Here is a 25,908-nt window from a genome sequence, read left to right on the forward strand (position 1 = left end):
TAACAGTTCTCTATTTTCTATCAGTCAGTGTTAATGTTTCTACACTCTTTACAGGAACTTCTGAAGACATAGCAGAATAATTGATGCTAGTATTACTTTGTGTACCAGGAGACTGCAGTGTGCCAGTAGACCACGAGTCACTTATGCTGGACTGTATATGGACATTGAATAAGAAAGTGCCTACAGAATACTTGCAATCTAAGTAGGAAATAAGACATAGTGGGTGGATATTGCTACACAGGGAATACAGCAGGGAACAGGGTTCCTGTTCTCCAGAAACTTGCATTCTCTTAAAAAAAAAAAAAAGTTGTTTTTTTTTCTAATAAGAAGTTTTTTTTATTTCCTATTCTCCATGTTGTTTTCAAAATTATTTAAACAAAGGGTTTTTTATTATTATTTTTCTCTAGGGGCACTATTATCACTAAAATTTTATCAGAACTCTGGAAAATGACATAAATATTTTGTTGTCATACATAAAATGTTCTTGTTTATAAGAATTTGCCATATTTACAGTGAAATTCCAAAGAGATTAAGTCTTTTTTTTAATCTACTTTTTTATTGCCGTATTTCTACTTGCTTAATTATTTTGTGTTTGTTTTAAGCATTAAAAGCACCTTGCCTTTTATTACATTGCAACTTTTGAATCTTTAGCCATCTCTCTAGTGTCTCAACATCATTTCGAGTGCTTCTTCTCTGAGGCACTTGTCATAACCCATGCCAAGCATATTTAATTAATATATCATCCTACTCACCATTAAAAAAAAAATACCCCATGTTCAGGACAATTTCTGTAGGATCCCTCATTTGAAAGCTTCTCCAGTATGTAATACGACACTAGCCGCATACACTTTGAAATGGATTTAGGTGCTGCTCCTGCATTCATACAAACAGCAGTAATCACTCTTCCTTTGGGAAGATACACAAAAAGTTCATAAATTATAGTCATGTCTGCTAAACGTGAGAGAGAACAAATGGATTATATATTTCTAGATGTGTGAAAACTCTACTTTTGCCTTTTACACTTTTAACTTTTCATTGGTTCAGTAAAGTAGCTTTAATATGACATAGATGTAAAGACATCAGGATATTTTTTACTCTGATTTCATTTTCAGTAATTGTATTGATTTTTCTGTGATGATGCAGCATTGCATAGGAACAACAGTTTACAACAGATTAGTTAAAATATTTTATGTAAAAAAAAAAATTTGGATTGCCTCACCTTTGCTTTTTCCTTAAAACAGAAAAAAAAGACGAAATGAGATCAACTGCTTTCCCATTAGCATTCAGACAGTCTCCATTTGGAAGTGAATTTTGCAATCTCGTTTAGGTTAAAGAGTTAAAGAAAGAACTTCATCCTGCATATTTAGCTGCTACCATGTCAATTTCCTCCTGAAAGGATGCAAAGACTTATGGATATGTCAGAGCTATGAGATATAAGAGTTCCTAATTCTTCATATTAAGGATATTCTTTGATCTTATCCATGGTCAGTCCAGAATGACCACACATTTTCATTCTATGTGCCATAATTTTCTTGATTTAGGGAAGGGAAGGGGAGAGGAGAGGAGAGGAGAGGAGAGGAGAGGTGAGGAGAGGAGAGGAGAGGAGAGGAGAGGAGAGGAGAGGAGAGGAGAGGAGAGGAGAGGAGAGGAGAGGAGAGGAGAGGAGAGGAGAGGAGAGGAGAGGAGAGGAGAGGAGAGGAGAGGAGAGGAGAGGAAAATGCAAGTTAGAAATGACTTTTGGCCAGGTTCTATGTTAGGGTGTATTTCTCTGCATCTGAGTTATAGCAGGAGAGATGGCATCTCAGGGTGGATGCGTCATGAAGACTGGATTGCTTAGGCTGTCCCCGGAGAACAGTACATGAACTCCACATAACACATCTCTTCTGACTTCCAGGAGTATATCTGAGGAAACCCAGTACTCTTATGGTAGCTTTTCATTATTTTTGGAATCCTGCTTTTCTCCTTTTTCCACCTCTATACCAGTGGGATGAAGCTACATTTACTAAAGACCATCCCTGGATGTGGGTGTCAGTGATTCCTGCTGGTCAAAAACAGCTGTTCACCACTGTGAGATGGCCCCGTGGCAAGGGGAATTAAACCCCAGCCACACAGAACTGTCAGGTTCAAGATGAGCAAAAAGGAGTAACCAAGAAGATAATTCCATGCGTCTGTGCATTTGTGTTGCTTCATTGATACAATGCTTATGCCTTTGCCAGAAAGACAAAATGGAAATGTCAGCATCTCTCTCTTCAACTTTCATAGAGAAGTAACTGATCTCCAGGGGAGCCAGGAAGGTTGTGTTTTTATAGCTTTCTGTATGAACAACTTCTTACAATGAGAGTAAAGCATATAGTCTTGTGGAACATAAACTTCTGTTTCTGTGCTGTTCAGCTATTTACTGTAGAATACCTCATTGTCTACCCTTAATTTATTGTCATCTTTGACACACTTTCAGCCAGTCCCATGCTCAGGAGTTAAACTAATTGTTCCACACATGTGGCACAGTAACTCCCTCCAGCCTTTTCCAAGGCATATCAAGAGTTACTTCTCTTTGCACTCTTTTGTAGGTCTATTCAGAGAAGATGGATGTATTTATGGATATGATCCAAGGGATGGAATGCCTCTTCTATGAGGATAGGCTGAGAGAGCTGGGGCTGTGCAGCCTGGAGAAGAGAAGGCTGTGATGTGACCTGAGAGCTGCCTGTCAGTATCTAAAGGGGAGCTACAGGAAAGAAAGGGACAAACTCCTTCGCAGGATCTGTGATGCTAGAACAAGGGGAAATGGCTTCAAGCTTAGAGAGGGGAGATTTAGGTTGGATATAAGGAAAAAGTCTTTTACAGTGAGGGTGGTGAGGCACTGGCACAGATTGCCCAGAGTTGTGGTGGATACTCCATCCCTGGACACTTTCAGGGCTGAATCATGCCCTGGGCCATCTGATCTATCTGTGCATGTCCCCGTTCATTGCAGGGAGCTGGACTAGATGGCCTTCAGAGTCCCTTCCAGTGCTAAAGATTCTATGATTCTATATTGATAACACTGTGAGCTTCATGCTAAAGCAGTAATACATGCTACAGAGCTGCCATGTATCAAGCCAGCTGAATGCACAGGCAGCATAAAGATAGCTTTTACCTTGTGAGAAAGAAGGTCTTCGACTGTCCTGTCTTTTTCCACTTCCTACCTTTACTGAGGCAGTGGGACCAAACTCCAGTATTTTTCTGTCTGTTGCACTGCTTTCACTGAAAGAATGAACTAGCTGATCAGCCTCCTGTGATATGTTTGGGAACTGTATACACTTACCATAGGAACCGGAATTGGAGTTGTCTTCACATTGGCCACTAGATACCCATCAGATGGTGAAAACTCTTGCTTTGTTGCCATGTTGAATTGCATTCAAATCTGAAGGGGTGGGATGATATAATCAAGTAGCACTTGTACAGATTTGCAGTAATGCACTTTATTTATTCATAGCTACAATACAGATTACTTCATTTATCCCTACATCTCTTTCATTTTATATAACATATTTTTCTTATATATGAAATACTGGACTAATTATAACACACTGTAATCTCTCAGTTCATGAGAAACAGCATGTGCAATGGAGGCTCACTGATATTTTTTCATGGCAGCATTTCAAAGCTGGCATGTCCTACAACAGGATGAAAATCATTCTGTTTAAGGCATTAATAGCTAAGGTTATGTTTACTGTGGCCAAAACAGAATCCCCAGTAATTGTCCAGCCTTGCTCCTTACACAAAGAAGCTGGACAAAAATACCATTCCGTCTGTTGAGCATATGGCTTAACAAACAGTTAAGCTTGGCTCTATGTCCAGATCTGCACAGCCCTGTTGCATTCTGTACCCTCCTAATGAATATTTCTAGGAAAATGCTGCAACTTTAATGTAGATCCTTATTATTTCAAGCAACCAGAAGAATGAGGTCCTAAATGCAGTTGCTATGATAAGTTTAATAACTACCTGAAGTTGATGTACATCTAGAGAAAAGCAATAACCTTGCTGCTAATTTTAATTCAACATTTATTTCTCTTCTTTATTGCAATTGGCTTGCATATGTTACAGTACTTCCTATGTTTTATTAAACTTGTGTTTCTTGAATAAAATCAAAGAGAAAAGAAATGAAGGCTTTTGACTCCAGGGAAGCTGACCAGATGTGAGTAAATGGTACTCCTGAACTGCATGGCACTTTGCTCACACTTTCTAATGATGATGCTCAAGCACAGTGCTGACACTTTTGATGCAGATATGAGTGATTCAGAACAGTATTTTCCTCAGCCATGTGAGTGTAAAGACAAAGTAATTCTCAGCATAGCTAAATGTTTGTGTGTATATGCCACGTATTGCTTCTCTTGTTTGTTAAATATGTCCCTCTTCCACAGCAAGAGCTTCCAGCCTCCACTGAGTACATAAAACCTCACTCCCCCCAGTCTGTGCTGGTATTCATGGTATTATAAATACAGCTTATGGAAGATACAATAATCATATGACATCCATATTTCATTCATGACATATGTCCCACTGGTGCTATGTCCCATTGGTGCTATAAGGGATAAATAAATGGATACAGACACACACAGTATACTATGAGGCATGCTCAATAAATATATTTTACAATATTTAAATCAAAGCAGAGTATTTAATCTCAGTCTTCTTAGAAGTGCTCATAAGGAGACACTGTAGAGGGATAATAGATTTTACTTAAATATTTTTAATGTAAAGAGAACATCAGAATAGATCTATTTGTGTATAAAGTCTCCAACATACATATTGTAAATTGTATTACAAGCTGACATTTCACAATATCGAAACAACATTTAGGCTCATGTCTATGAGATTTACTCTCATGTAAAACTGTACTGAGTCCAGAGTCTTGATAGAAACACTTGCCTTTATAGAATCAAGGGCAGGCTAAGTAACTCTGTCATCTACCAGTGCCAGTGCTTCTGGTGTGCAGCCTGAAAGAGTGGCATAGAAATAAATGGGAGAGAAAAAGTCCTTATTTGGACAGATATATTTGTCAATTTCATGTAAAATGAGCCAAAGAATCCACATTATAGAGGATTATTTCAGTTTATGTAACATACTTATTGGGAACAATCCTTGACATTATGTATCGCCTGATAGATAAGGTTTTGAATCAATATTTGTTTGAGAATGTGATGCCTCTGCTATTCAGCTCCTGTTTGCCTTCATGCCAGTCACGTAAGTACCTTTTACCAATTCCAGGCAGGCAGGCAGACACATCAGCCTTTGGGATGAGCAGATGGGAATTTGGTCTCTCCATGGCATTGAGCTAAGCCAGTACTAAGCAAGGTTCCAGAAACAAACAAATACACAAAAGCTTTTCAAAGGATTTAAAAGCTCACACTCAGTGCCATGTTGACCAGGTGATAAAGCCTCTTGGCCTGATCTGACTATGGGGCAGAAGAAGGTTATATCTGTTCACTGACTTTCTTCTTTACCTATACAAGAAATCAAGTTCCATTATTTTTATTTGTATTTCAGTCAAGAGAAGAAGAAAAGGGAGAAATCTATGATTGTGTTGATTTTGAAGCAGCAATATGTACAGACAACTTAAAGCCCCTTCTCAACTGGGAAGCCCAGAGATGGCTTCTGACTCCCTTTTTCTTATGAAATTCCGGAATAAGGATGCTTTGTTCATGCACAATCAATTACAAGAACAGGACTGTGAAATCTATTGGCTCAATATCAGACAAAAAGACATATAATAAATATATCTTCTTTAAATATATAAATGTAAATAATATATAAAATAAATACAAAAATATAAATAAGTATATAAATATATCTTATATTTCATCTCTTTCTCATACCTCTTTCCATCAGTGTATCATAAAGCATTTTCTTGAAGTCTAAGCAAATGTGCCATTTTGGAAAATTTGTTGCACAGGTAATAAGGTTGTCTACAGGCATATGTAAGCTAGGAAAACTATGAATTGAGCTTGCCAAGGCTTTATAGGAGGGTTAGATTAGTCTGAGTAATGTAGATAAAAGATATTAGAAACTGTCTTGGTAATATGAAAGGGAGAATGAACAGTCTTGTTATCCTTCTTGAATGTGTGCCAAACCATGAAATCAATATTGAACTTCTTGCAAGGAAGAATAAACATATAAACCACTTATAATGAAAAGTGACCTGGACTTCTTATAATTAATTGGATGGACAATTGCTTGCGACTCCAAGAATGCCATCAGCTTACCTAATAGATTGTAAATCCATACTTTTTTTGCCATTAATATAGGAAAGAATATCTACTGGTCTATATAATCAATCCTGAGAAACATAAAAAAGTTGAAAAATCTACTTTCTGCCTACTCAGAATGTATAAAACCCAACACATCTGCAGGAAAGCAGCTTGCAAGTAACTCAATCGTTCTCCATTTTAGGCGTAGTACAGACAGGGGTAGTTTTTACTAGGAATTCTCCCTGCCCTCTCTGCCCATAATGACTAACCATTATTATATGTAAAGTTGATAAATAATCTGTCTGGCATTTAATCTTTGTCTTAAAAGCGTGTTCAAGCCAGCACAGTTTTACAGGACATTATACCAGTTCCTCACAATTAGTTGATCAGTTTATACAAATATTTTTCCATTTGGAAGAGTCTCAAACAACCTGTTCTTGCTGTTTATTTGTTTTTTTCTAATTTGCAATGTATCACTAGTAAGTGCATTTCTTCACACTACTTACTATATACTGCATATATTGGATGATAGACTTATTTCTGAGGCAGAATTTAAATAAGAGTAAGTCACAAAGAGCTCTTATGTTTGTGCAAATACATTTTCAGTAATGGAGGTGCAGCCAACTATTTAAACATGGGGACACTGACACAAGTGTGTTTGGAGCTATATCACTAACTATAGATGAAAAACAAACACAAAGCTATAAGACAAGATAAAGAGATAATTCATGCTCAGATTCCATTAAAGGAGGAATTTCTGGCTATAGATGTTACAGAAGTTGAATTTCTATTAGACAAGAACAAAAGAATATGTTCTTCTCTTTCTCTGATGTTTCCACAGCATTCATGACTTGTTTCAAGTCATTTATGTCATAGCAGTTGGGAAAGTCATCTGAATGACTATGCATATAGAAATAAATGCATTGTATTTCATTCTAGGTTTATATTTATTTATTTATTTATTAAAATTTGTTCATGGATTTCTGTGTATTTCATATGATAAGTTTTTACATTATACGGTTAAGAAAAGAGAATAGAGAATCTGATTCAAATAAATTCTAGTTCTGGAAGAACTTTGAGTGCTATGAAACTGATAAGATGAGAAAGAGATGCAAAGGGAAAAAATATTACTAGGATGTTTCAAAGTAGTGGTATATTAAGATAAGAAGGAATCATAGTTGTTCTTATTCATTATAATGTAAAAATAAAAATGTAAGAAATTATATGGAAAATATGTATGTACCTAACAAATATTTCTGCTTTGACTTTGGGAAAGTGCCAGACAATAATGAAGATATAGTTAATGAATAAATAGCATATTTTTTCTCATTTCTCATTTCAGCAAAGAGAACTTCATTTGAAAGGAGTTTAAAATATCTTGATTTTTTTTCTTTTTAGTCACCAGATATGGATAACTGACAATTCTAAGAGACACAGATAAGGTGCATTCTATCCTAACAGATTCAACTTCTCCCAGAGAAGGGAACCTGCTGTATTTCTGTTGCACGTTTCAATGTTTATCCCTACTATCTTGCTCCTGTATAGGTAGATATTTTTGGAAAGCTCTCTCAGTATGCAATTCCTAGTTCATAAAATAGGAGAAAACAACAATAAGAAAAATTCAATGAAATTTGGAAAGATTCTCCACTACTTAACTGATTTCAATTAGCATGTGGCCTGCTCTGGTCACACATGGACGAAGCTTCTCCTTAAAATCTATTTTTTTTAGCGTTTTCTGATACAGAATATTTTTCAAATCTGTGTGTGACTGTTGTAGAATGGCTGGTAGGTAGTAGCTGCAAGGTGATGGGATATTGCTGCTAGGAATGTGGTGTGGCTGTGTCCAGATGGGTTAACTACAACCCATTCAGAGTCTGTCTCCTGTATTGGAATTAAATTTTCTATGAGGTTCTACAACAGTTTCAACCTTACACATCTTTTGTCTTGAACTGGACACAGGGAGTGTGGTTTACAGTGTTACAAGCCCTATCAGAATAGGGCAGTTGTTTCACATCCCTGTAGTTTGCAGTTTACCTGAGCCCTAGTCACAGATCAGTGTATGATACAAGTTACAACCATTATAACATTTCCTTGAACATGGTTCCACTGAGTTTTAGTGTAGTCCTTTCATTTTGTATCATCGTGGCTTTTTTCAAGTTATGGCCTCAAGCATTAAGAAATCTTCAGGCTTTTAAAGAATGTGGGCGGAGAAAAATGCCATATATTCTCCCAGTGATCTTTCCTGCCAACAGATTAATTTGCAGCTGCTTGGGAAACACTGGCTTCAGAATTCTGATGTCATTCCAGCCCATTTGAAGCAGTCATCTTCTCACCAGCCAAAAGTGGATCTGTGTCATTTAGAAGAAATTAAGAAAAGGGAAGGCAGAGCAGCATTCTGTAATATTAAAAATGGTGTGATGTTTATTCTCCAAGTAGGCTTTCCAAACTATGCAACACTGCTACTTTTTGACATTTATACTTTCTGGCACTACTGCTGTTTTATGAAATACCGAAGTAAATTATAATGAAAACTAACACTGCTGGTTTTATCTGGGCACCTCTTGGGTATATCTGACTTAGGAAATATGGCTGTGTTTAGGAAGAATCCATCACACTTGCTAGAAATCTCTTAGTTAATCATCCAGAATAGCAGACATTATATTCCCAATTCAAATTCACACACAGTGCAAATTTAGAATACAGTGATATTTTTTTTGTTTTCTTCAATTATATGGTTTATGGAGAGCTTTCCCTAAATTTCCCCATACCATAAAATTTAGAATGTATTAAAATGAATGCAGTAGAAGAAAGAAATGTAGAATTTATATATGCATTTGGAAAAAAAAAATCAATAATTTGTAATGAGACATAGACAACTCTCCTTTGCCTGCTGCCCTAGTTCTTTTCAGATCCATGTGTAATTTTATGTTCTTTTAAGATGAACATATCTTCATATTCACTTTTCAAAGATGAATGTCGTGTTAGAACATTAATCTCAGATACAGCATCTCTCTGAATGCTACACAAATAAGAAATAGTAGGAAATATTGAAATAAATAAAAAATATATATTTAAAACTGCTTTTATTTATTTATTTATTTACTTGTTTATTTTACCCTGCTCTGGCTGCATTGTTTCAGCCTAACCTCTAAATGGAACAAATGGCAGAAGATCCCATTCAGCAAACAGGCTGTGACTTGCCTGCAATACAACCTGGCAATATTGGCAGCACTTTGCTTCAGAGCTCTTGCACGTGTTTTAACCAGCTAGCCAAGAAACAGATTTGGAGTAGGACATACAAATCAGTGGGTCAGGAAGATGGAGAGAATGCTGTTCATAGCCCTTGGCACTGCTTATGACAATAGTGCACTTCTATCACAGACTTCATCCTGGGAGCCAGACTGACTTATTTCCTCTTTCCTGTCTCAGCCCAGAAACTCAAAGCCATCATCCTTCTCAGCAACAGGCTTAGCCCTGAGCAATAAAAAGCTCTATCCAATGGTGAGCATACTGCATATATCAGGCTGAAAATAGGTGGGAAGCATAGTGGGTCCCAGCTGCTATTAAATCTTATGTTCCTGATAAACACCATGACTGCAGCTAGTCCTGGCTCTCACAAACTGGAAGAAATGGAAGAGAAGAGTAACCTTCTAATAACTCCACTGTTTGTATTTGAGCTATAATTAGTTTTCTTGACCAGCAGTCAGCACTGATACTATGCTGTTCCGTGGGAGATGTTATTCCTGCATCCCAAGGTTCTGAAGGAACGGTCTGATGTGATTGTCAAGCCACTCTCCATTGTATTTGAAAAGTCATGGCTGTCAGGCAAAGGGACTGGAAAAAGGGAAACATCAGTCCTATTATTAAGGAAGGTAGAAAGGAAGATCCAAAGTGGTTGAGCCTCATGTGTGTACCTGAGAAGATCATGGAACAGATCCACCTAGAAGCAATGTTAACATACATGTAAGACAAGGAGGTGATCCCAGACAGTCAGTACAACCTCATCAAGGGCAAATCATGCTTGACAAATTTGGTGGTCTTCTACACTGGGGTGACAACATTGGTGGACCAAGGATAAACAGCTGGTAACGTCTACCTGGACTTGTGCAAGGCCTTTGACATAGTCCCGCAGCACATCCTTGTTCCTAATCAGGAGAGATATGGATTTGGAATAATGAGTGGATAAGGAATTGACTGGATGGACACAGATAGAGGAATGTGATCAGTGGCTCTGTGTTCAAGCGGAGGTGAATGGCAGGTGGAGTCCCCCCCAGGAGTCTATCTTAGGACCTTCAGCCTCTTCATCAGTGATGTAAATGATGTGACTGAGTGTGCCTTCAGCGACTTTGCAGACAACACCAACTTGAGTGGTGTAGTTGATAGAATAGAAGGAAGGGATGCCATCCAGAGGGACCTAGACAGGCTTTTTAAAAGGGGATTATACAAAGGAGGGGAATCAACTTTTAACTTGGGTAGATAGTGATATGACAAGGGGGAATGGTTTTTCCCTCAAGGAGGGAAGGTTTAGACTGGATGTCAGGGGGAAGTTCTTCACAGAGTGAGTGGTGAGGTGCTGAAATAGCCTGGCCGGAGAGGCTGGGGGTATTCAGAACCAGGTTGTGTTGGCCCCTGGACAATCTGGTCTACTGCCAGATCTGGAGGTTGGTGGCCCTGCCTGAGGCAGGGGGGTTGGAACTCGATGATCTTTGGGATCTCTTCCAACCCAAGCCATTCCACGAGTCTTTGACTTCAGAAAGTAGCCTTTTTTTTTCTGCTAAGGTCAGTGATTCTGTTGGTCCCGCTAGTCTGCAGTGGATGGAAATCTGATCTCCAAAAATTATATACATTTTGTACATAAATCATTTGAGGGCTGGAGAACTTGTATTTGAGAGAATGACTGTAAGAAAAACAGGTAAAAAGATGTTGAGCTTTACTGTGTGATGTTGAAGGGGGAAGGAAACAGGAGAGAATATGCTGCTGCTTGCAAGGTAAAATCAAGAAAAGAAAGGAAACTTGTACCTATAATATGTGTGTAGATACAAATGTTTTTATGTATATGAGGACTGCTCTGAAAGGAATGCCTTCTATTTTATTATGTTTGCCCACTCCATCAGAGGTTGACTTTGGTGGTATAGCAGTAGAGGCTGAATCTTCCCACCAATATTCCATTACATTTTGTTGCTGTGTGACACCTGGCAGTGGAGGGGCAGTCTGACAGAAAGGGCGTCGGACATGGAAATGCATAGGAAGCAAAGGTGTGTTACTGAATTCCTTGTTCAGAAAAAAATGGCACCCATTGACATTCATGTGTATAGAGACCAAACAGTGGATGTGAGCATAGTTAGGTAGTTCATCGCTGGCAAAAATGAATATCTAATGGTGGTGGCTATATTGAAAATTTGGTCTAGTGTTATTGTGCTCTTTGTCCCTGTTGTAGTTTCCATGGAAATAAATTGGAGGCATTCATTTTGGACCAACTGCATATTATAAAAAATAGAATATTAAAATTATCAAGCCATGCAACTTCTGCATAGCCTGGGATTTACCAGATTTCCTCCATGTGGAAAAAATTGCACCCACTGACATCCATCAACAGTTGCTGAATTTGTATGGAGACCAAACAGTGGATGCAAGGACAGGGATGCGGTGGGTGGTGCTTCTCTGCAGTTGAAATTTGGTGTGAAAGAAAAGCCACGTTCCAGATGGCCATGAACAGCTGTCACACCACAAAATGAAGAGCATCTCAATCAGCACATCTGCAAAAATCAGTGGATTACTACCAGGGAACTGTGTATAGAGCTGAATATTGGTCTCAGTGCAATGGAAACAATGGAGGCAACACTGGAATATAGAAAGGTTTGTGCTGGGTGGGTCCCACAAGTGCTGACATGGGAACAGAAGGAACACCTCATGCAAGTTTGTCAGGACCTATTGAATATGAGGCAGAAGGTGACATTTTCCTGGATTGTATCATTACCCGTGACGAGATATAGTGCCAAGTTAAAATGGCAGTTCATGGAGTGGTGAAATGTGAATTCCCCATCAATGAAAAAGTTCAAGATGCAGCCTGTTCAAACTGATGAAAGATGGACTGTGTGGGTAATATTTTTCTAGTGATAAAACAGTGGATTGCCTCCACTGGTGCAGATATTTACGAGTGCAGTATGCAGATTCTTGTTCATCACTGGTGAAAATGAATAGCTAATGGTGGTGACTGTGTTTAAGAAGTTTTTTGTAGCTGAGAATTTGCTCTGTCATATAGTGTTATTGAATTCGGTGTAGCTGTTGTTGTTTTTCAGAGAAATCTATGAATATATTTTTATATATTCATATTTATATAAAACGTAAAAGGAATATCATGATGCAAGTTTACATGTAGTTTTTTTTTTTTTAAATGAGAAAGTCATTCTATATTAAAAATGGCAGCTACTAGTGACTCTTGCATATCCAGAAATGGCCTTCTCACTCAACATTCTTGAAAACAATGTAGAGCAAATTTCTACCCTGAACTCCAGCCCTAGTCTCTCTCCTTTCTCTTTTTACTCCCATCAACTCACTTATTTCTGAAGTCTGCAATCTTTTATCATGTTTCCTGTTGGAGAAGCTGCTTGTGACTTCTTGCTTGTCCTCATCTATGTATCAGCTGTCATGAAGTCAGGCAGCTTACTTTTGTTGTCCTGTGTCCCCCACAGTTTTCAGACAGGACACTTTCTCTTGTCTCTCTCAGAGCATTTAGGTCTTCATCTGTCAAGGTTCCAAAAGACATTATTTAAGAAATACTTCAGGAAGAGTTGTAAGCTGGTTAGTAAGTGCTATAAAATCTTCACCTCAAATGAGTAAAATGAAATGTCTGTTTTTTAAAAATGTCAGCTCCTCAGTTTCTACAGGATGGCTACTTGCTGCACTGCTAATTATTTGCACTGACACAGTCAAAATAAAAAGCAAAACATTAGCCCAGTTGCTCTCTCTGAAATAATGTAAGTTATGGCAAAGCAATCTTTCTGCATCAAGAACTGTGGAAGGGAGGTTCTCTAACTCAAATCTGACTAATTAAGCCAAAAAAAAAAAAAAAAATTTCATAGTACTAGAATAAATGAATCCCTAAATTCAGTAAACAAAAGGCTTTTAGTAGAGTGGGAGGACTTGAACTTAATACTTCTGAATCTAATATGGGTGAGATTACAATTTTTCTAGTTTTCTGTCTTTTGAAGAAGAGCTGTAAAACTACGTATCAACTAAAACCACAGTTTGGAAAGAAACACAAAAGGTATCATTTGACACAGTTAGTCCAAGGTTAAGAAATGATTCAGACAAGATCTGTAATTAGTTGCACAGAACATGCCTAGCATTTAGAAGAGCCTTTAGTCTACCAGACATGCATTAAAAGCTCTAAGAATTGGAAACTCAAGTTGGCAGTGTTTAATCTGAAAAGAAAATGTTCTCTCTGAATACAGAAAGTAGTCAAATCCTACAGCAGATTATTAAGAAATTCAGAGAAATATTGAGCATCAGCTTTTAACTCAGAATTAGATATTTTTCTTGGAGATTGGCTTCTTCAGTCACAAACTTGCTGACGTATGTAGAAAGAACCATTTAGTGACATTGTTCTGGCTGCATTAGAAGAGGGTCATACACATGGTCAGGGAAGGCAGGAAGGAAGAAGTGAAAGGAGAAGGAAGAAGGGAAGATAGAAATAAATAAGACCTCAAAAACATATCCCAAAGGACATATTTAAATAAAATTGAAAGAAAAATGTTTTCCTTATTTCTTTTTACTTTCACTTGAAAAGTACATTTGCAATTCAAGGTAATACACTGTATTTACTGCATTACTGTAGTCTGTATGACCAACCGTTAGCCTTACATTTTAGAGGTAAAAATATTTCTGCTTTAGTTTTCTCAGCTCTTTCTATTAATATGTGGTAGTTCCATAAAGGCTGAAAAAAAGCAATTATTAGATTTCTAGATTCTTAAAATGAAACTAAATTATGAGAACAAAACATTTAAAAAGGTATCTGAATTAAAACCAAACCAAAACAACAACACACCTCCACCAATACACCAACAGCCTATGAAATACATGCACCAAATTATCACCTATTATGTGTGTATGGCTAAGCTACCCTGGTGAAAAGGCAGTTTATATCTACAAGAGTAGGAGGTTACTGTACAGTAGGACTGAACAAAACTGTATTAATATGGTTCTCACTCATGTATGTAAATTTAAAAGTACTGAATACAGAAAAAAAAAGGTGTTTAAATATTACATAACTCATTCTATTTGTTCAATCCCATGCAATTGCTTTCTTTAAAATGTCTCTCAAATGTTATTTCCTACCTGCAAACTTGATTTTTTTGTCTTTTGTGTTAATTGTGTGAACGAATACTGTACTATATTTAGCTGGGACCTTCAGCAGGCTCTTTAAGCTCTCTAATCTATTTGCTTTTCTACAGTCTTATCTGAGGGCAAATCTTAATTGACATGCTTTACAAAGGACTTGACAAAGTAGTAGCTACACCGCAGTCCAAAGGTTGCCTCGGACTTAATTTTCACAGTATTCCAGTCTGTAGCCAAAGCTGACTATAGAGTACCTTGCAAAAGCAAAGGTAACACAGATACTAAGTATCTTAGCTAGGTTGAAAGCAATGAGCTCTTCTGCTAATAAGTATCTGGTAGCTTAGTTGGTAAGTAAATGAATAAAAGATGTGTTTATTACTGTGTAATTGACTTGTTTGTTTTCCCTGAACTATCTTGCAGAGGGGAAGGGGACCATTTTTTAAATTCATTTGTATCCCTCCTACACCTGAAGTTATCTGTTTACAGGAATCAGACATGCAATCTGCATATTCACTCTGAACGGAGACCAAAAGCACAGAAAACTTTTGAAAATGTATTTCTCTACATCATTTCAATTATCCAACTGTGTACCCAAGTGTAAATCTGGATGTTCCAGGGTTGTATTGACACCTGGAAATAAACATGAACAATGGAACAGTCGCACCCTTAATTTTTATTTATTTATTTTTCCAAACCATGGCTTCGTAGCAAAGCACTTCCTCTCCTTCTAATAAATAACACTTGTTGCTTGTCCTACGCTTATAACACATGACGGAGTGTCACTGTCAAGCCTTGTTGTAATACCCAGCCAGTTGCCTCCAGCTAGTCGACAGAGCAGAGTAGTTTGCAAATGAAGACATTTGTCTGAATGACATATTTCTGAATGAGAATTACTTTCCTTTGCAGAGAGTTTGGCCGCTGGAAAGTAAACAATCTTGCTGTTGAAAGGCGCAATTTTCTTGGCTCCCCGCTGCCACTTGCCCCTGAGTTCTTCCGTAACATAAGGCTACTAGGACGCCGCCCAACGCTTCAACAGATCACAGAGAACCTGATCAAGAAATATGGGACACACTTCCTCCTATCAGCTACTTTGGGAGGTATGGTTAATGCTTGACAATATGCTGCATGCATTTGACTTAATTGAACTAAAGTGTTGGCCAACTGAGCTGCTTGTAAAACTGTCGTGTTCTCTGTTCTCAGCAGTTAAGCTGAGCTGCTGCCCTGGGATAGATTTTACAGCACATGAGTAAGTTTTGTCTTCAAGCCTCATGGGTCCTTTTTTCCACTGATGATAAACTTTGTTTTATTGATTCTATGTAAACAGTTTCAGGGACAATAAGATAAGAATGCCCGTTGCTAAGGCTGAAGTACTTTACCTGAGATCCTGGTGTGCATGATCTTGGCCTTCTGGGGACAGTGCTCTGCACTGAGAGGTTACAAATGAGAGCACATTTTTTCTGTAAGAGTCCCCTACAATAATTTGACAGATAACAAATTACAGTGATGCCTGGTTCCATCACAGTACTCCAGAGATGGAGCAACAAACCCAACAAACAGATTGATTTGGAAAGTGTAGCCTGATTTGTAAGTGGGATCCAGCAACAAAATGGATTGAAGAAATCCGGTGAAGAGGCATAATGTTCAAAAGAGAATGTAAATTGTTCTGAATGAAAGATAATTAGTGCCTGAGATAACCCATCTAGGCATCGCAAAATGAACTGACATTTTAGAAATGCAGCCTTATCCCTTGGTGGCTGATTATATTAAGGATAGTTCTAGTGATTGAGTATCCTTCCAGCAGGACAGTCTTGTCAAAATCCTTTATCCACCTGAGGAATTGTCCTCTTTAGCACATTTCATAACAGATATCTAACCATATATTAAGGAAATGACTGCCTTCCCATTCTCTTTTGGCTGATATCTGTAACAACTGAAATGGCTCACAGCATCTCTCTTTTGGAGAAGACCATTCTAGAAACAAGGTAAATTTCCATCTTACTGTAGATACTAAAATTATAATAATTAATGAATTCCTATCATATTTTCAGAACTAGCATTTCTACAGTAAATCTATCACCAGTAGGACTGTAAGAACAAAATACATGTGCTGACCAGCAATTTGGAATAAAATTCCCAGCCTTTCTCTTAAATACTCAGTATGTTTATTTCATCCAAAAAGAACCCTTTTAAAAAATAGGCATATATTTTATTGTGCATATGGCACATCTGAACAGCAAAATTAACTGCAGAATAGAAAGAAAATGTTGCTCAAAATATTTAAGCACAATAAATAAAGATTTGGCTGCAGCAGGTATCCTAATGAAAAGATTATCCAGTTGTAAAGGTTAGTTATTATTATTAGCTATCTGCCAATTGTTAACATACACTTTTATATTAACAGCTATATTGTCAAGTTCACTTTGAAGTTGGAATTGGATCTAACAATTCAAGAAAAACAGTCTAACCCAAGTATAACTGCTCTTTCTCAAGTACAAATCAGCACACGCAGATCACAGAAGAGCTACGGACTGAATGCCTTTTGTAAAGCATAGCCCTAAGTAAAAACTAAAACCTGAGGACAGTTCTTCTAAAGACACTTGGCAATTCCAGCTTTAAGCTGGATTAGATATGGTGCCCAAAGCCTTAAGGTCTCCAGCAGGGAAACTGGGGTAGAGTATCCTTTTCTTGTCCCTTTTAATACCACTTCACAAAGGCCCTAAAATGCAGTAACTACCACATACTTGTAAAAATTCACCACTTAGAGGCAGACAGTGTTGACTTCTGGGCTCTGTCAAAGCTTAATGAAGTCAAAGGGATTTTTTATATTAACCTTGATGGGCTTTGATTTAGGTCCCTAGCCTCAATTTTAAGACATAATTTAAAGCACACCTGTTACCTTCCATTATCATTGGATGGGTGGTGAATAATTTGAAAAATTGGCTGATGAAAATAATTATAGGAAATTAGTAATTTCTAAAAATGCTTTCATATGGTGGCTAATAACCCTATACTTTCCTGTAAGTGCTAGTTCTCATTTGGGAGTTAAATTGAATGGGGATTCCCAGAGATGCTTATCCGTATTTTAACACTTAATTTGATTCTTTTCTTTCTATAATGTATTCATACTTCTTCTTTAATTATGAGTAGTTCTATTCTGAAAGTTTTGTTGCTTATGCAGCTTCTTGAAATCAGAAGACCAAACTGAGTGTACACATTTTTTTATTTAATTAATCCTCAGTTGTTTGCATTCATGGCCACAAAAGAAAACTTGGCAAGTCAGTGATCTTGCTGTAAGATCTGTGTGCCTCTGTGACCATTTGGTTTTCATGAATATCCCTTTTTGACCATAAAGAGAACTCTTCCACATGGTTGTTTGTGATGCATTCCCCAGTCTTTGTTCACAAACATAGATATACAATCATCAAGGGCATTCTAAAATGAGAAATTAGAGAAGTTGTATTTTTCATGGTTCCACGAGATAATGTGGGAAATGACATTTCTCACTGCTTCTATTTCTTATGTTAATTTTTATCTGTTTGCGACATAAGGAAAGTTAAATGTCCATAATGAGCAACTTCAAGTTGCAGGACACAAGGACACTATGTAATCCAGTGATGCAGAGCAAAAGCCAAGACTCAGTGGTAGATTCATGAATAAATTCTCATGCTTGCACATAGGAGTAACCTCTTCCGCTTTTGCATTAGCTATACGCAGAATCAAATTTGTAGAAAAAGGAGAGATGTAGCTGCTCATTATTTTCAATTTTGTATATAAATGGGAATATTGTATTGAGGTGGGCCATAACTAGTAGGTGAGATAATTTTCCCCGCTCTTCTGGGACAGCACATGTCCTGCAAGCTTTAGCAAAACTACAAATGTACACAATCCAGCAGAAAATTGTGGCTGTCCAGAACAGCTTTAGGGGAAAGGTGAGAGAAGACTCCTTTGGACAAAGCCCCGAGTATCTTATCTAATTAGACTTGCTCATGGAATCCAATCCGTTGGATTCCATGACCACCACCTTCCCATGTAAATTATTTTCTGATTCTGAGAGCTGAAGAACTGGAAGTTATTGTGAAGCCGAGGGCATCATTGTGGAATAAGTGTAGGGTAAAAGTGTCAGTGGATCCCACTTTAGATGCTTTCATTTTAACATTGCCTTACATGTGGATGTCAAGGTTGCAAACTGATCAATTCTGTGATGAGGAAATAAAAAATAACTAACACACTACAGTGAAATGATACATCCTTATTCCTGCCATTTGGGGGACTCAAGTCTGATTCTGGTGCTTTGCAAGATGAAGACTGGGTTACCTTGGCATCTGGAAAAATTGTAACTGTTCCCAGTGAACAAATTTGCAGTAGGTTGCCAATGCTTGTTATGAAATTAGAGCATCAGAAGCCAATTGGCTAAACAGCAAATGGTAATTTCAAATGTTGGAGATTGAGATTTTTTCTCCTATTGTCAGTCATAATTGTTCAAAGTGCTCATTACCAGATCATCAATACATTCACCTGTCTGGGTCAGTCAGAAAAAAAATAAAAAGGTAATTGTTTTCTTTACTACAGACTGTCTTAGCGGACATCAGCAGATCAGTTTAACCCTGACGTCCTGTCATTCTCCACAGCACTGATTTCTGCAAACATGTTTGATATTCACACCTTTACTATCCTGAATAAAAAGGATCTTGAGTAATATGTTGCACTGCGTACAGAGACAGGAGATATTTTCTGGTGATGTAAATTGGTGAATTCTATGAATTCTAAAGGATTTATAATCATTTGCACTAACTGCTGATATGGATTTTGCTTTCTGTGATGCTTCATTCAGGGTAAGGAATAAATAATCAGCAAATAAAGGAGGGAGAGTCCAGTCCTAAATGATTAATGCGAGAAAGAAACTCGAAAATTTAGCATTGGACCTTCAAACCCTCCATGGGACTATGGTAAATTTTTCAGCGTTTAATATTATGAAAATTGAGGGGAAGTTAAAAAAAAAAACAATCTGTTCTCTTTCTTCTCTCTCCCTCTTTGATCAAGGAAGGAAATACTCAAAACCATTCACAGAGGATATATATGTAGAATTAGAGTGCACTGTGTTCAGCCAAACCACAAATAATGCCACATCTGGCCTAGCAGTGATTTAGATAATATTTGAAGCTGTGCACCTCCATTGGCAGCTGTTTGAGTTTGGGGAAATGACCTGATGAAATCCTCATGGCACATTTATTTTTTAATAAAACTGCATTATATGACTTTAGTACTATATTGCATTGCAACTATTGCAACTGTTATAACTTTTGATAAGTTTATAGGCCAAAGACCTCCATGTATTTTTATGACACATATACACGTATGAGCACAGAGCTCTAAGTAAGTAACTGGTTGATGCTCAGATACATCTACCTTTGAGTGCTATCCTTTCTTTATAATTTCCTCACTTTCTGGCAAGCAGTGATGTGAGTTGCCTGGATCACATCTTCCTATCACTACCCAGTCTACATATGAAAATATAAAACATCAAGGCATGTGATACTTTCATCATTACAAAGCTGTGGGCACAAGGAAACACTCTCAACAACTGAGGCAGAAAATAGCACTATTAAAATTGCATGAATATGTTTTATTCTGTGTAACAAAATATGTTTACTCCAATAGATATTTCTATTTAGTTACAGTTGTTACTGTATAATTCTAATGTGCCAATGATAGTTATTTGCATTTTTTATTTAAATAATTTCTGATGATTAATTGCTAATTTCTGAATGCCATCTATAAGCTATTGTTTAGAATTCTTCTATCTTAATGGCCACGGATATGCTATTTGTCTAGGTAAATTTCTGTACACATATTTTATTTCATTTTCTGAAAAATTAGCATGTAAAATTTTTTTTCATCTTGGCAATTTAACTTATGAATACAAATCCTTCAAAACGTGCTCATAAAAACCTAGAAATAAATGAATAGAATATAAAACCTATGGTACGGGCTTGTGAATTCCGGGGCTTACATGGACATTTGTATGTGTTTTGCCAAGGCCACCTTATAGTGCATGTCAGTTCCCAGCCCATAGATAAATATCTTCCTCAGGGACAGGAGCTGTATGGAAGTAGAACAGCTGATTTCTTAAACCAGTCATTAGATTATACAGGATTGTTTTATTAGAATGACCAAATGTCGTTACGGTATTTCTTTTAACCCCAAGAAAGTGAACTAAATTGATCCTTGAATTTTGTGAAGTAGACAGAATACTGCTTCTTGAGATTACAGAAAGCACAGCTTTATTTTTTAGCTGATGTCTGAATGCCTTAGCCTTTTCCATGGTGGCAGCCTAGAGACAGAAAAAAATACAAGATTCATCCACATTTTGAATGCGACAGGAGGATTTCTTTTGATATGGGTTTAATTTTGCCTAAATTAATGTAAAACTCAAAATCACTCCTGCTAATTGAATATGAATCAGTGATGTTCCTTTACAATTTTGCTGTGTGCAAACAAAACCCTGTTACCACTCTGCAGCAAAATGGTAGGGCCCAAGTTACAACATATGGTGGAGTTGTCTGCTGTTTTCACCCACCTTAATCCTTTCCCTAGCAAGTGCACAATCAGCTGAAATACTTCTTGAATCAACCAGATGCCTGTTGGACATCAAATATTTTTGAAATATACCTAATTGCACCCATTATCACTGTAGTACTTGAGAATACTAGTGATGAATTAGTTTGAGATGCCATTCAAGAACAACGCAGAGAGTTTGGAAGAGAAAGCTTCCTTTGTGTTTACACCAAAGGCCCCATCACTTGAGCTGTGTGCCTTCACTCAACCTTGGGAAATGTAATCTGATGTGATCTCTATTTGGTTACAGAGCACAGGGAATAGCACATATCTGTTGGGGAGCAGAGACAGGACTACAGGGCTGGGGATGAGCAGAGTGCTGCTGGCGGATCTGCCTGCCAAAACGTGCCCACTGGCAGCTACCATGGCAGGCGTGGGTCAGTCAAGTGGGGACAGTATGATGTGATAGCTGTGAGGGGATTCAAGGGTTATTTTTCTTGACATTTTCTGATCAAAACAAAACAAAGCAACAAAGAACACTTCATTTTCAAGATACTTTTTGAAAATGGGAACTTTTTCACTGCTCTGATCTTTGCCTCCTGTAGAACAAGCATGTTTGATGGGAGAAAAATAAACAAACTCTGTTTTAATAATAATAAAGCCTATCAGGGCTCTGTTGAAATACAATCTGGATGGAAACGGTCCCACTCTCTCTACTAATAACTAGCATAGATCAATCAAAAGGACTCTGTGAGTTTGCACCAGGGGAGGCAGGGTGGAGTGCCAGCTTATGAAACACAAAGAACTTCTTTTTTCCTTTACTTTCCAGAGATTTCCCACATTTACCTTACAATTCATTATAAGCTATTTTCAGTGGAAATCTGATTGCAGAAGTCACTTTAATCTAAATACATTAGCTGAGACACCTGGAAAAGGGTGAAAAGTAAATTAGATCCCTTAATGAAATTCTGCAACTTTTCTGTGCTGCCGGAACTGATCACTGATTCAGTGTTTACCCCCTGTGAGCTGTGACATTGTCTGCTCCAATATGGCTCTATCTTTGCAGTACCACATACAGCTGCATAAAGCCCACGGCCCTTGGCTCCATGCTCAGCTCACTCTGTTGCTCTTCGTTTCAGAAATACTGACTAGCATTGCAGGGCAGGTTTTGAAAAGGCAGGCTTTTTCATAGGCATAACTGAACACCAGCAATGCTGGAACTTTGACCAGATTTTGAGGCACCAGCCACAAGATGCTACTGCCCTCCAGCTCTCTGTTCAGTGCCACCAGTGTGGAAGCATCCTGGTGTGCATAATGTCCCACCTGGCCACAAGACCTGCACTACCATTGTGTCAGGATGGTGTGGCAAAACACAGCACATGAGCCGGTGCTAATACAATATGTGTAAGCCTCTCCTGCCAGGTGAACCCAGCCTGCTTTGCTGGAGGTTTTGATATTAAATGTGAATGCTCATCTATTAATTACAGTAGAAAGATAAGGTAGGTGGATGGGGAAACACTGTTATTTATGGAGGCTGCTTTAATTCCTGGTTCTTAGGAGTTCAAACAATTAATTCCCTCTTTGATGGCTGCATGTGCAGAAAAAGGAATCACCCATTAGGAAACTACAGGGGAGGAAGCATGAGCAGAGTGGCAAAGAACTGAGTCAGAATGCATATGGAATGGCCTGGGCAGCAGCTGTCCCTTCCAGGACAAAGTGAATGCAGTGGACAAGCCCAGCAGGCCTAGTTAGGTAAGAGAATCCTGGACAACCACAGCTTTTGCCTGTATATGCACTGGAGGGCCTGTCTGTCCTCTGAATTTGTGAGGCACTGGGAAACACCATAAGACCCTCTGATTAACATTGAATACACTCCTCTTTCTCCAAACACAAATTAATTTTGCAAGCAGAGATAAATGTGTATAATCAAAACATGTCAGCAGATGTGTTGTCCTGTGTGAAGGCATGCATTCTTCATTTAGCATTGCTCACCACAAAGATTTTCCCTTTTTTTAGAAGACGTCATGTTTTCATCCTACATATTATCCTTCTACAGCTATAATTGTTGGCAGATAAGCCTGCCTGTAATTGGCATCCCATCCTTTGAATGGGCAAAATGCCACTACGGCAGATGGGTAAGCAATGAAACCAGATCGAGTGGCAAGTCAGAGCAAATCAGGGCAGTTTCCTGAGATCCAAGATCAAGGAATCAGCATTCTGTGGAGCTGCTCAGCACCTGAAACACAGGTAGAATTTTTCCTTGACTCTTGAGCAGATTAACACTGAAGAGTGCTAGCTACCAAACAAATGTTTGGAAACTGAGAAAAGTGTTTCTGTGGTACTTAGGTTGCACAGAAGAAAATACTGAGTCAATAATTTACTTTTCTAATTCATTTTTCAAAGCAAAGAGTTTTGTTTAGACACATCACTAATTAATGAGTTTTTTGCTTAGCCTGAAATGCAGAAAAAAGAAAAAAATATGAAGAAAACAAATAGTTTGGAATATTCCTTAAAAATTAATCACCAGTAGGTCTCCACTTAAACTGTTCTTAAGAACGTACTTAGTTAATCAAATGAGATTTTGTTTTGCTTTTTTCTTAATTACCCTATGGGAGTTACATTTTCTAAGCTCTACAGTACTTTTCCACGTCTCTTTAGAGAAAAAAAGTGAGAGAACCACAACCTAAGATGCTTCTATTTGCTTTTGGAAGATCAGCTCTGTTTTAGTTTTCCTCCCTTCCTCCCTTCCTTCCTCCCTTCCTTCCTCTCTCTCTCTCTCTCTCTCTCTTTTCTTTCTGGAGATTCAGACAGAGAATTTCAAATACAGAAAATAAATGTAGCTGCTCATTCAGTTTTTCTTTGTTTCTTTTTTAAATAAACAGATTCCTTTTTTTTTTTTTTTTTCCCAGAAAAACTTAAGAGTGTGGTGACATGTTGACAGTGGGCAGTGTATATTCTTAAAAACATCCTTATAACTTGTTGTCTGAAAATGGACATGTGAAAGCCTATTAAGCACTGAATCGATGGAAGCTCTTGTGCATGTGCACTGAAGTACCTCAATTTACCACCAGGGAGGTTTATCTAACAGCTATGGCAAACATTAACTTGACACCTTATTTCTGGCAAAACAAGAGATGCAGAGGATGTCTGTTGTGGATGGTTGTGGATGCCCTGTCGCTGGAGGCATTCAAGGCCAGGCTGGATGTGGCTCTGGGCAGCCTGGTCTGGTGGTTGGTGACCCTGCCCATAGCAGGGGGGTTGAAACTCGATGGTTAACTGGTCCTTTTCAACCCAGGCCATTCTATGATTCTATGTCACTGATGGAGACTGTGGTTTCTGTTTTTGTATGCAGGAGAGGAGTCGCTCACAATTTTTGTGGACAAAAGGAAGCTGAGCAAGAGGTCAGATGGAAGTGATCCCAGCACCAACAGCTCTGTGGTGACTCTGGAGACCTTGCACCAGCTCGCAGCCTCCTACTTCATTGACAGGGACAGCACACTGCGCAGACTCCATCACATCCAGATAGCTTCCACTGCCATAAAGGTATGGGGATTCTGCTGAGACAAACCCATGGACGTGTTTCTAGGTTCACTAGCTGCTCTTCGGGACAGACCTATATCTGTCTATAGACACATACTGTTTACATACGATTTATGTTTTCCTTCAAAAATTGTTTTCAGGTGTAGTTTAATGTACTCTTCTGATTGAATTACTTTTTACCAATCTTTCCAAAAAAAAAAAAAAAAAAAAAGCTCTTGGTTCTACAGTCCTATTTTCTATCCTATTTTCTATCCTGCCTACTGACTGCAGTGGGTCATCCATGGCACTGGGAGATGCTTGGCTAAGATCAGAACCTCTGCAGATATTATATAAAGCAACAACTGTTCTCTTGCTCAGATCTTTACCATAACGTTGCTTACTGGATATAACCTCTCTCAGTACATTTCCAGAGTTGAAGATAAAATCAAAATGTAATTTACAGTTGAATACACGTTAATTTTGATTTCTTTTTAAATATAAGATGTGATTTTAAATCCATTGCATTTATTCAATCTTCCCACTCTTAACTAAGGTCCTCATTATTGACCATCTGAGGCCAATTTGCACTTGGTAGCTACCTTAGCTATTGCTCAAGTAAATATAAATCCACCTCCTCAGCAGTGCTAGATCCTTTACAAATAAGGATACATGAAGAATTCGTGGCATGGCAGCACATGCTTTGTTTGTCTGCCAGTATGTGAAGGATGTTCCTCCTGCCCCATTGATCTTGTTAGCAAATCCCAGCTGAGTGCTGGTCAGCTGCAGGGCAGTGTTAGGGTCTTCAGGCAGCACAGATGAACAAACACAAAGTCCAGTCAGTCTCATCTAGGGACTGCCTCTTGGATGTTGCAATCTTGCTGCAGACTGTGGTGCTGCCTATTCCTCTGTTCGGACTCGTATCCCCAGTCTCACTATTTATTATTTAGGTCTGCAAAAATCTTTAAAACTAGTGCTTCCTTCAAAGCACAGACAATTTTTTCCTTCTGTGTTAAGATAATTCATGGGAAGAAATAAGTGGTAATTAAAGTGCTAGAATACAGAAATGCAAAGACAAGGCTGTCTCTGAAGGAGATTTCTCCTATTTCCTGTATTTTTAAAGCAAATCTGTGCCATACTGCAAACTCAACTGTGCTTGGTAACGATTTAGTTAATTAATGTTCTGCATGCCCACAGTTTTTTACAAACACCACAGTGTTCTCTCCACATCCTCACTGTTCATGAAATGGATGCAAATACAAGCTGTAGTCCATAA

The 25,908-nt window shown here is 38.0% G+C and overlaps 1 protein-coding gene across 3 annotated transcripts in view; it reads left to right on the forward strand.

The window, feature by feature from the left end:
- The window catches only part of BRINP3 (BMP/retinoic acid inducible neural specific 3), a 211,041-nt gene that overhangs the window by 101,838 nt on the left and 83,295 nt on the right, over nt 1–25,908 (forward strand). For all 3 annotated transcript variants that reach the window (XM_426633.8, XM_040705294.2, XM_004943288.5), the window contains exons 3-4: nt 15,468–15,658; nt 24,469–24,659. In XM_426633.8, coding sequence (XP_426633.2) covers nt 15,468–15,658; nt 24,469–24,659 — 382 coding nt within the window. The remainder of the gene's footprint in view (nt 1–15,467; nt 15,659–24,468; nt 24,660–25,908) is intronic.

Source organism: Gallus gallus, chromosome 8 (genome assembly GCF_016699485.2).
Source record: "Gallus gallus isolate bGalGal1 chromosome 8, bGalGal1.mat.broiler.GRCg7b, whole genome shotgun sequence".
Lineage (NCBI taxonomy): Eukaryota > Metazoa > Chordata > Aves > Galliformes > Phasianidae > Gallus > Gallus gallus.